Genomic DNA, 12,038 nt, shown 5'->3' with positions numbered 1-12,038 from the left:
CATAAACAGGAGAGGCACCAAAAGAAAAAAAAGGCCCTGCCTAACTTTTAAAAGTGGAGGGACCAGGAATGGCATTTAGAGTTGCTAGATCAGATATCTGGTACATTTTTTCTTTGTAAAGTTGTGGGAGGCCCCGTTTTAGATCAGGGCTATGATGTGAGGGGTGGGAAAGGGGTTTAATTCCTTCCCCCGTTTTCCTGGCCTCAAACACACCCACTTGAGGAGGGGCTTCAAAGGCCTCACTGGGGGAGGTTGCTGAAGATTGCCTACATAGTGGCTGTAGGTTTCCCAGTTTGGTGTAGTGGTTAAGAGCGGCAGGACTCTAATCTGGAGAGCCAGGCTTGATTCCCCACTCCTCCGCTTGAAGCCAGCTGGGTGACCTTGGGTCTCTCAGAACTCTCTCAGCCCCACCCACCTCACAGGGTCCCAGGATGTTTCTAACAACAGTAGTTTCTTTGTTCGGCTGCATTATTCTTTTTTGGTGCATTTGAGAGCTGTGTGACAAACAGAAAGCCAACAAATACCGTTTCACTCACCGCACCATCTCCTTGTGAAGAAAAGTGGCCCCTCCTGAATCAGTGCAGACACCAGATCCTCAGGTGTGTGTCATGGTGCTATTGCTTTACTCATTCGGAAGGGGGAGACCTACCTTTGTGTAACTCTGGTTTGGGGAATGCTCTGGTTAAAGAAAGGGCATTTCTGTGGGGAGCGATTGTGGTGAACCGGGCCCTTCCTCTGTGAGCAACAGTCCAATATAAAGGACAGGTGTCCAGCAGGTCAAGTTTTGAGGTCAGAGCAAAAAATCTCAGTATTACAACCAGGGCTTTTTTTCTGGGAAAAGAGGTGGTAGAACTCAGGACCGCACAATGATGTCACTTTGGGTCAGCTGGAACAAGGGGCGAGTTTTTTAAAGTTTAAATCGCCCTTGGCAAAAATAGTCACATGGCCGGTGGCCCCGCTCCCTGCGCCACTGCATGGTGTGGGCGGGGCCCACCGGCCATGTGACCATTTTCAAGAGGTGCCAGAACTCCGTTCCACTGCGTTCCTGCTGAAAAAAAGCCCTGATTACAACGTGAGGCATATTTCAACTTATTTACCTCATGTAAATTTACCTCATGTACTGCCTCTTTTTTTTTTGCATTCACCCCCTCCAACATACCTCAAGGCTTTTCTGCTTAAAATCACATTCTTCCTTTTTCTCTGGCGTGGCCTTCCATGGTAGCTATTACAGAAAATAGAGAAAATAAGCAGTTATTACACTTGTAACCCAATTCTTCCGCCAATAAGCTAAGGGCATGTTTCCCTTACCACTTTACATCAAATAACCCTCCAAGGTATGCGGGCGGAGAGCATGGCTGGCTTTTAACACCCAACTGATATTTCTGATGGGTGGGAGAGGATGGAAGAGATTTCCCTGGTCCTTTTCTGATAATCTAACCATTATACTGCACTGCCTCTTCTAGGTCAGGACTACCGTTATTTATTTATTCACAGCTCACAATAAAAAAACAAATGGGCTCTTGAGGCAGCTCTTGCTCCAAAGTAAGACACAATGCAATAAACGGCATTACCACAAAGAGACACTTTGGTGCAGTGGTTTGGGTAAAGTTCTAGGGGACCCGGATTCAAACCTCCACTCTGCCATGAAAGCTTGGGCATGACCTTGGACCAGTCACACACACTCAGCCTAACCTACCTCACAGGGTGGTTGTGGGGATAAAACTGAGGAGAGGAGAATGGTTTAAAATGCTTTGGGTCCTCATCAGGGAGAGAGGCGGGGTATAAATAAAGTCAATAAATAAAAATACAGCAAAACAAATATATAAAGCACCCATATTAAATATATGTCAGGTAATGAGAGAAAGCCACAAAAATAACCACAAAAACAAAAACATAAACATCTTGACTCGGAATCTAAAAGTCGCATCATCAGGAGCAATACAAATGCGCATCGAGCGAGAATTTCGCAGACGAGGCACCTCCACAAAGAAGACCCACTTGCCTCAGCTCTGTAAACAGAGGCACATAGAACAACGTCCTGAAGATGATCACAACTGCTGGACATCTGGGACAAGCAGGCCCTGTGATACCCGGTCTGGTTGTCCAGGTTTTGACCATATTCTGTGTATGCCACCTGATGTCCATTCGCAGGACAAGCTCGGTACTGAAGAGGCAGTCACCTCAGGGGCAGTCCTGCAAGGTCAGCAACTTCCTGTCCATTATCAGTTAGTTTCCCTCCACAGTAACTGGCTGTCTACTGATTCTGGATTATATCACTAGTCTAATCCTGCAGGGTTCTTTCGAGAGCTAAAAAGGAGAAGAGGTCTGTAAGGGTGAAACTGCTCGGGCCTAAGCAGGCTTCATCTGGGGAGTTTATATTTAGGAAGGGGATGTGAGCAAAGCTTGTTCCTCTTTGCCAGGCCTAGGCCCTATTCTACGCCAGGCTGTCTGCTGGGGGCAACTGGGAAAAGCTTCAGCAAAAGGCACTGTCAGATGAAGATGAAATCTGTCCTCTTCTCGGAGAGATGGCAAAGCACAGCAGAGTTGTTGCCTAGATTTCTGGGCCAGCAAGATAATGGGCAAAGGTCTCTATCACATGAGGAGAACAGCTCGAGAAAAAGACAAAAAACCCTGACAAACTGAAATCACGATGTTCCATAGCACATTTCCTGGAACCTACCCCAAAGTTCTAAAATCTTCCTTTTTAATAGGATCGGTTAGTGGCTCACACTATTAAAGGAGACCTCTTAGCAATTTCCCCCTGCTTCACAAGCTGTGAGAAAAGGGGTGCACGGGCTGTCCTGCAACATCACTTCCGGGACAAAACCAGAAGTGATGTCATTACATTGGGGTGTCACTTCAACGCAATGACATCTGCCTTCCCACCAGAAATGATGTTGCACACTGGCAAACCTGTCCCTACCCCTCAATTCCTATACATGGGTCATAGCTGTAAGCTAGCAAGACTTTGTAGTTGCAATATCTTTTGAAGGAACAGGATTCCTTTGCTCAGCAAGCAAGAGAAAATCTCTGGAAGACCAATCTCAAATCTTTGTAAACTGTGGCCCAAAGATCACATTGTGTCTGTGATCAGATCTTTGCATGTATTGACTCTAAAAAGCTGCTGGGAGTGGGGAGGGTATTGGAAAGGGGGAAGAGGGGTTTAATTTCCCTTCCTCGCCTGGTTTGCTTGCCCAGCGGAAACTGCCTGTCCACAACAGCTACAATTAACCCTAGTAAGGAAAGACCAATCCTCTATTTTGGCCTGTCTTTTTACCTACCATGACTAAGAGCCAAGCTACAAGTGACGAATGACACTTGAACGGCAAGTGAACAGACTCACGTGTATTCCTCCCTGTTCACTTGCGCTCCACTTGCACTCCACTTGATCACAGTGATCAAGTGGAGTGCAAGTGGCACGCAAGTGAACAGGGAGGAATACACGTGAGTCTGTTCACTTGCCATTCAAATGTCATTTGTCACTTGTAGTTTGGCTCTAAGCATCTCAAGGGAGGAGGATGGATCAAGACAACGGTTTGGTGTGTGTGTGTGTGGATGCGCTTCCCATCCGCTACCACCACTCTCATTGCTGTGTTTCTGTGCCCTGGTGTGGAAGCACGACAGATTACCTATCTCAGGGCCAAACTGCAGGTGATGAGGGAAGATATGAGATTGGATCTCTGACAATTTTTCTCTTTCTCAAATGTTGCAATGGGAGGAGGCCAATTAACAAGTGACAAGGGGCTGGGGAGTTCTTGCGTTTAACTACTTCTTCTTGCTGTTCTCCTGATCTCAATCACTTTCCCTCTCCAATTTATATCCTGTCTCTGTGCCTGTATCTTTCACCTTGTGGAGCAAATGGCAGTTTTTTTTGGGGGGGGGGTAATTTATTTCTACCATCTGTGTTTATTTCTGTGGTCTTAATGAAAGGGAATTAGACAAAATCATGGAGAATGGGTCAGTCGATGGATATTTGTCATGGAGGCTAAAAAGAAAACCTCCACATTCAGAGGCTGTCTACCTCTCAATGCCAGTTGTGGGGAGATATCAAAAGAAGGGAGGCTTTGCCCCCCACCCCTGCCCTGCTTGTAGGCCTTTGCAGGGGTCACGGCGAGAAACAGGATGCTCAATGGGCTGGTCCTTTGACCTTATCCGACAGAACTCTTCTTACATAGTTCTTTCTTTCTCTTTTGAATTGTATGCCTCATTTCTTAGGCACAGTTACCCATGCTTCAGTGACATTCTGGATATATTGCTTGAACACATTACATGGTGCGCTCAGAGATCTTCCCTGGCTTCTATGTGGTTTCTGAGCACAGCTCAAAGTGCAGGCGCCGAGCTCTGAATTCTAAGGCTTTGGTACTAGAAGAACTGTCACCACCCATAAGAACCTGCCCATCAGATGAGAGAGGCTGTTCTCCAGTACCCCGCCTTCTGAAGAAGTCAGGCAGGCATCGGCCAGATGCAACTTCTCTTCTGTGGTTGTGCCAGGTGGCTGGTGAAACTCAATGCCACCGGATGTTCACTTGGAGCAGTCTTTTGTCAACTTTTAGGTGCTGAGACTTCAGTGCCAAAATTTCTGTGTGTGTCTGTGTGCGCTTGTTTTATTCAGTTCTTCCATGTTCCCAGAAGTGTAATTTTTATGAGTAGCTTCTGCTTTTGGTGTGTGTGTTGGGGGGGCTTTTTTTGTTAATGTGGTTTTATATGGTTTTGTGCTGCATTTGCTTTTATATTTATGTCCTAACCAGCAGGGTATTCCCCTCTTGCCCATGCAGGGGGTGCTCCCGCGGCTCTCTGAACAGGCTCTGTTTTGCATCTTTGCTAGAAACCCAAGAGTGCAAGAGCCACCCAACCTCTTTGGCAAGGCCGTTCTAGAGTATTGGGGCAGCCACTGAAAAAGCCCAAATCTAGACCTTGGCAAAATGTGCCTTAGATAACAGAGGAAGTGAAAACAGACCTTTGTGGGAAGAACAGACGCGTGCAGTGGAAGATGCAGAGAGGACCAGTCCTTGAACTATGTGGTTCTCCTCCAGGTCATGAAGGGCTTAAAAGTCATGCAATTCCAGACCCTCCACTGGCTCACCCCCTCCCCTCTCTGATGTGCCCAACTATTCCAGACTCCATCGAGTTCCACTCACCAAACCTTTCAGCTGGATGGGAGAAGTGTTTCTGATGTCAAGGGACAGAATAGCATCTCTGGCTCCCACATAGAGAGTCTCCCCATCTGGGCTCAGGAGGAAGATGTCATAGTTCAGAACTCCGTCTTGGGTGAAAGAAGGGATGATCCGATTCGGGTCTCCTGAGTGGGAAAGAGACAGCAAACAGACCCCAGGGGCCAACTGAGATCAAGACGACAAACTTCTGCATGGCACTGCCTGCCATCTGCAGTCGTCATCCAGAAGAGATGGGGAAGGCTAGTTTGCTGTTCACATATCAGAGGTGAGTAAAACCATTTTAGGATTGGTATAGGCCCCCCCAACACACACACACTGGATTGGTTCAGGCAGAATGTGAAGCCTTGGCTTTAGTTTGTGACTGCCCCAACACAGGCCACTCCACTAACTATGGGTAGCTCAGCCTGAACTGCACAAACCGTTCTGACATCAGGTCACGTTTCTTCCACCCCAACTCATGTGTTCCCCTAAAGCCAGACAGCAGATGCGGGCAACTTATTTCTGACGTACTGCAAGCTCTGATTTGGACTATCATTGGTGTGGGTGAAGGAAAGGACGACACCCTTCCCACCCTGTTTTTCTGACCTGAAATGTCCCTGGGAGGCATTATTTGTCCCAGGGGTGAGGGGCTATCTGCGTACTGAACCCTGCCCATGCAGCCACTCAAGGAGGAGAATTTGGCCCGTGGAGACATTTTCGGTTAGGAAAAGAGGACATGGCAAAACATCTCCTGTAGTTTGGGCCTTTGGGGCCATGCAACCAGTAATGGAAAGCATGTCTTGAAATTGATTTATTACCTTGCAGTCCTGGCTATGGTTTTGTGCAATGTACAAATTTAGGCTACCACACAAATTCAGGCACCCAGACTAACTCCGGCTAGTTCCCTGACTCAAATACCGAGATGGACCAGCCAGAGTGACAGCAACAATACCATCCTTTGTCCGAAGTTTGAATGATCTCCTGCAAGTCAAATCCTGATTTCCAGGGCTTTTTTCCTGGGAAAAGAGGTGGTTGAACTCAGTGGGTTGCCATCGGAGAAAATGGTCACATGGATGGCCCTGCCCCCTGATCTCCAGAGGGGAGTTGATTGTGGGAGCAATCTAGACTTTCCTATGTCTGGAGATCAGGGGGTGGGGCCACCAGCCATGTGACCATTTTCAAGAGGTTCCGGAACTCCGTTCCACCGTATTCCAGCTCAAAAAAAGTCCTGCTGATTTCCAAAACTAACTCACAGTGAAAACAAGCCATGGTTTTGCATTACATTTGAACCGTGCCACTGTCATGATGCTTACAACAGCCGATATTATTACCCCCATATTCCAGACAGGAGGCCTGAAGATTGGAAAGAGTGGCATGCCTAAAGTCACCTGGTGAGTTGTGCTCCTCAGATGAGATCCGAACCAGTAACCTCCCAGACCACAGTTCAGTCTTCCGGCAGCTGAGCTGTGCCACTGCCAGCTGCTTTGGGCTGACTGGAGATTTATGACTTAGGCTGAAGTTATCGTTTTGTGCTATGAGTGGTGGAATGGATTTTAACACGCTTCTTATGCTGTGTTTTAAACTTTGTGCCAGAGTCTTTGGCAGCGATCAGAAAGTGCACTGGGAAAGGCAGCCTGTAAGTTTTTAAAATAAAAGACAGGTTTGCCAATAAAACAAGGACCTGGCTGGCTCTTGCACTGATACATATAAATACTATATAAATCAGTATTACTAGTAGCATTTTTGGAGATCTTTGACTGGCGGCGGCTGGAATGCTGGACCAATGGACCTTTGGCCCGATCCAGCAGGACTCTTATGATGTTCACTTACACACACACACCCAACCCATAGCCCATCCTGATGTTTCTTACAGTGCTTTCCTAAAGCAGAGTCACACCCTTCTGATCCCATTCAAGTCAAAGGGACTTAAAAGTGAAAGGGACTTACAAGGCTGGGGCTGTTGATGAGGAAACGGGGCTGTAGGGAGAACCAAAGAATGGAACTGAGCCTCTTCTGATCCTCCAAGCAAGAAACAAATGCGAGGAGGATGGACAGAAAATTAGATCATGGCCAAGAATTCTTCAATGGCTTAATAGCCCGGCCGGGGGAAGGAAATAGAGCTTGATTAAAATGCATGCTTTTAAACTTGACAGCCACTTTTAAAGAAACATATCCTGGATGAAATCCATCTCCTATAATTAACACGCTGCCTCCTGCGATCAAGGAAACCATTTGATAAGTCAGCCTAAATGCTGTCTTTGCCTTTCCACCTCTGAATAATAACATGTCTTCGTGGGATTCAGGAGCACGAGCTTTGTTTAGTTGTTAGGGCACAGATCCAGAGAACGGGGTGTTTCCAAATTTCTTGTCATCTGTTTTTCTCCCGGCATTTTGGAGTTCCAAATTACCTGGCCTTGATTCCAAAGTAGGACCGAGGCATCAGGTATCCTCGAGTGCCCCAGAAATAATACCCACTTCTCTAAAGTGAGGTGCATGTGTGCTTCATCACTTCAGTTTGTACGCACTTCCTCTCTCCACTATAAATATGCACATGTGCATTCATAAAACACTGCAAAAAAGAAACCTTGATGTTATTGTTCTTTTTGTCTGACATTTTAGCAACGCTCAGGAGCGCAAGTACCCTGTAAAAGTCCTCACAGGAAGTATTCTGGTGCAATTTATACATGATCATATTCAGCTGCCTTTTTTTTGCAGGGTTTTATCAATGCACATCTGTGCAACAGAAACATAGAGGTAGCGGGGAAAGATGCAAAGGAGCTAAAAGAACTAAAAGCGGTGGCAAACTGGACATGTTCTAGTTCCAGAAATAATCGCAGAAATTCCCCTAATTTAACCAGAGTTAAGGAGGAGGAGAACACAGCGGAGAGAAAAACTCCAGATCAAGTCAGAAAAAAATCTGCTGAACATCCCCGGGCAGTTTCCCTCTAGTTTCTCCACTAAAGACTGCATGACTTTGTTATAGTAAACCAGTGATTCCCAAACTGAGTTTCCGGGCATGTGAATGATGTATAAATTAATACTTCTGATATTCCAAGGCACTTATCCCAGAGGAGTTTGCTGCATGATCCAGTGCTCTGGTTTCTTCCAATCAGCCTTCACCAGGGAGACGGTTCATTTCTGCCGCATGCCTAACATTAGGCCATACTGGATCCCAATGCAAGCGATGCTACCCGCCCTCCACGGAAAATGTCTGTTTATTTTTTTTATTTTATCGTATTTATATTCCGCCCTCCCCGCAAGCAGGCTCAGGGCGGATCTGTGCATGAGTTGCTGCTCCAGACTTCCTTTTACTCAGAACTTTAACTCGTGCAGAAACGCCTTTGTGGTCAGGGGCATTCTTATCAAAGGCTGTGAGCTGAGATCGCCGAATGGAACCTCCAGGTTCAGAGGCAGCGTATCTCTGAATACCAGATGTCGGAGACAAAACAGCAGGGGAGGATTGTTGAATTCATGCCCCAACGCCCCCCCCCCTTTGTGGGATTTCTGAAGGCAGAACAGAAGACCAGATGGACCTTTTGGGCCGGCTGAGCAACGATTCTTGCATTTCTAAAGTAGAAATGATTGCACAGAGGACTAGGGAGAAAGACTCAATAGGCAGCTGAACTGCTTGGAGAGGTGGCAGCTGGTGTTTGTTTTCTGCATGTCAGCAGATGCTGGAATAATTACCGGCGGAAGATGCAGCTTTTACTATGCCGATTCTATTTTGGGTTGACACAAAATGGCAGCCCCCCCCCTTGCCCATGAGCTGGCTTTGCATGGTGCCATTCAACGGACGCAACACTAGACTTGAGATCTCTGTAGCAGAACCAAAAAAGAGGGTTGGCAGAGAGAAAGAAAGCCTCTGCATACAAGCACAGTGAACTATAGGATTAAGTTCCTCTTGACCAGGGCTTTTTTTCAGCCGGAACGTGGTGGAACGGAGTTCCGGAACCTCTTGAAAATGGTCACATGGCTGGTGGCTCCGCCTAAACTCCCCTCTGTCTGGAGATCAGGGGGCGGGGCCACCGGCCATGTGACCATTTTCTCCAAGGGCAACCCACTGAGTTCCACCACCTCTTTTCCCAGAAAAAAAGCCCTGCTCTTGACCATGAACTCACTAGAGGATCTCAGGCAAGCCACTATTTCTCAGCCCTCTCCTCCCTCATCAACAATACGGGGGCATTTATATTGACCTACCTGACAGGGTTGTTGTAAACCATCCAGTCCAGATGATTAAGTAAGTAACCACTAAGCAGCTCAATGGTTAACACACTGAGTTACAAATCAGAAAGCCCCCGGTTTGAGTCTTGTCTTTGGTGTGAAGTCACTAAAGTTCCCATCCTCCCCCCCCGCCCCCGCCTGAAATAGAGGGATAATAAATGCAAATCCACTTTACAAAGATTATTGAACTAATGCGTGTGAAGTGTACTTTAAAGTTACATAAATGCAAAATATTCTCTTTGCTAACCGCAGGGCTGATTTCTTGCAATCAGTGCCGGCAGGGGGAGGGGGGGGCTTTCCAAGTTTTGATTTTTTTAAAAAAATACCAGCTCTTTGCTCTCACCCCCAAAGGAGAGAGCCTCGACAGGCAGAACCTGATTGAGCCCTGAAGAATCTGGCACATCACAATGGAGCCACAATAGAAATGGGCAAAATTGGGCAAGTATTATCATCTGTTGACTCCAATGCCAATGTGCGATGGGCACTTTACACAATACAAAACAAGTCAACGAGGCCACCTGCCCCCGAGAAGTTCACAATATCAACTTTGGAGGCAACTGGGGGTGGGGGCGATTGGAGGGTACGGCACACGGGTCAACCCAGTTGAGTTGCAGGCTTCATGCCAAATGATGAGTTTTGCTCAAGAAGGGATTTGGAGAAGGAGAGGCAGCCTTCTGGAAGGGTCTTAGGATTCCAGGCATAAGGGGCAAAGCGAGGATACTGCCCAGACTGAGCTCTCATATTGCCAACCTGAAAAAACACAGTTTTACTGATCATATATCGGATTGGATTCTGCTATCTGTGAGTGCGAGGAGCTGGGTTTTTTCCTGCGTCTCCCTCTCAGGTTTTACCAGGGTTGCAGGACCCGTGCAAACTAAGCCATGCAATTTGGGGAGAAAGGGGGGGGGGAATTACCCTTCCGGCTTCTTCCATCAGGCGGAGCTCTGCTTGCAGGAAAAAAAAGGAGGTGGACAGTTTCAATCCCTTCTCCCTCTTCTAAGCAGCCTCCTGACCTGTACGGCTATTAGCCTGCAAGGTTCCACAGCCCCAGAAATCCACTTCCCTGCAGTCAGAAGGGAATGGCAGGGAGAAGGGGATGTGGGAAGAACCCGCAAAGGGCAGCAGCTTCTACTGATGGATCGTGGGATCTGTCAGCAAGTGTGTAAGCAGCAGTGTCCAAGGCTGTGTGGGAACCTAAGTCCCCCTGGACAACGGCCACACTTCTGGTTGCATGCTGTAACGCAGGACAATTTCAAACCTATCTGCACAGCCCTGGGGAACATAAACTTGTGGTTCTTAGGATGCCAGAGTGCTGCACCCAGTACCTATTTCTGCTCTGAACAGGACAACCAAGGGTACCCCTTTTGTATCTTGCCTCTCGCCCCATTCACCAGTTTCCATCCATCTTTGGGTTACTTACCAGTCCAGATGGTCACCCTTGGCACCAGATCTGCAGCCAGGGCAGCTGTGAATACGAGAAGGCACCCCAAAAAGCAGAAAGGCCGGCTGGGCTTCATAGTTGGTAGTTGGTGGACGGCAGCTGGGAACTCGGAGGAAGACCAAGGGGCCTGTGGGTGCTAACTTGGCAGCTGTAAAAAAAGGGGGGATGGGCGGGGCACAAAATGGGAAGTCATTTGTTAAGACAATGCATGCCTTGCAACACGTCACTGTCTGGGACGGAAGTGGGGACAGCAAATTGGAAGAGGCACTGGACAAATAAGACATTAACTTGCCATTTCTGGGATTTCAGGGCTAATGGCACTAACTGCTGTGGTTCTTCTAACAAAACAGGAAGGAAGAAAAGAGTTGAAAGTGAAACTCTCAGTTTGGGAGTTGGGGCTCCCCCGAGATGTGGGAGCACAAGAGACATCTGTTCAGGAAGGGGTGGGTTTTTTGCAAATGCCAGGACTGGGGAGAGGTCCACTGCAGATGCAAGGCGAAGACCAACTCAAGTCCATTTTCTGGTGGTTGTTTGGCCAAGTTAGATGAAGTCCAATCAGAATGGTAGAGAAAGTGAGACCCAGCTGGGTTCTGTCAGAAGAAGACATCTCTTACAAGGTAGAACAGAGGTGAGGACATGGCTCAGCGGTGGAGCATCTGCCTGGCATGTAGAAGGTCTCAGGTTCAACCCCCAGCATCTCCACTTAAAGGGACCAGATAGTATGGGATGAGGAAGACCTCTGCCAGAGACCCTGGAGAGCTACTGCCAGTCTGGGAAGACAGCACAGTCCTTAGTCGACCAAGGCTACAACTCAAGTTGTAACTTGAAGAGGGAGGGCCCATGGCACAGTGGCAGAGCTCCTGCTTTGCATACAGAAGGTCCCAAGTTCAAACCCTGACAACTTTACCGAAAGGATTTTATACAGCAGGTGACCGGAAAGAAATGTCTCTACCTCTGACCCAGGAGAACCACTGCAGCCTGTCAGATGGATACAACAGAAGTTTATAAAAGTATGAGGGGGCAGGGAGGAGGGAATGGATCGAGATTAATTCATTTCCCAAAATATTTGTGAGCACCCAATGAAGCTGATGGCAATACAGTCAGGACAAACTAATGGAAGTAATTCCATTGACTTAAAGTGTAATTTACTTGTGGAATTCACTGCTACAGGATGCAGCAGCAACAGTCATTAGCCTAGTTGGTTTTAGAAGAGGGCTAGACAA

General features: G+C 47.5%; 1 protein-coding gene across 2 annotated transcripts in view; it reads right to left on the bottom strand.

The window, feature by feature from the left end:
• Positions 1-12,038, bottom strand: part of SEMA4A (semaphorin 4A) — a 72,942-nt gene that overhangs the window by 23,005 nt on the left and 37,899 nt on the right. For both annotated transcript variants that reach the window (XM_054992266.1, XM_054992273.1), the window contains 3 exons: positions 10,795-10,963; positions 5,139-5,299; positions 1,160-1,222 (listed from right to left, as the gene is read on the bottom strand). In XM_054992266.1, coding sequence (XP_054848241.1) covers positions 1,160-1,222; positions 5,139-5,299; positions 10,795-10,891 — 321 coding nt within the window. In that variant the 5' untranslated portion in view covers positions 10,892-10,963. The remainder of the gene's footprint in view (positions 1-1,159; positions 1,223-5,138; positions 5,300-10,794; positions 10,964-12,038) is intronic.

The sequence above is a fragment of the Eublepharis macularius genome, chromosome 1 (assembly GCF_028583425.1).
Source record: "Eublepharis macularius isolate TG4126 chromosome 1, MPM_Emac_v1.0, whole genome shotgun sequence".
Taxonomy (NCBI): domain Eukaryota; kingdom Metazoa; phylum Chordata; class Lepidosauria; order Squamata; family Eublepharidae; genus Eublepharis; species Eublepharis macularius.
This window is presented reverse-complemented; position numbering and strand designations above follow the sequence as displayed.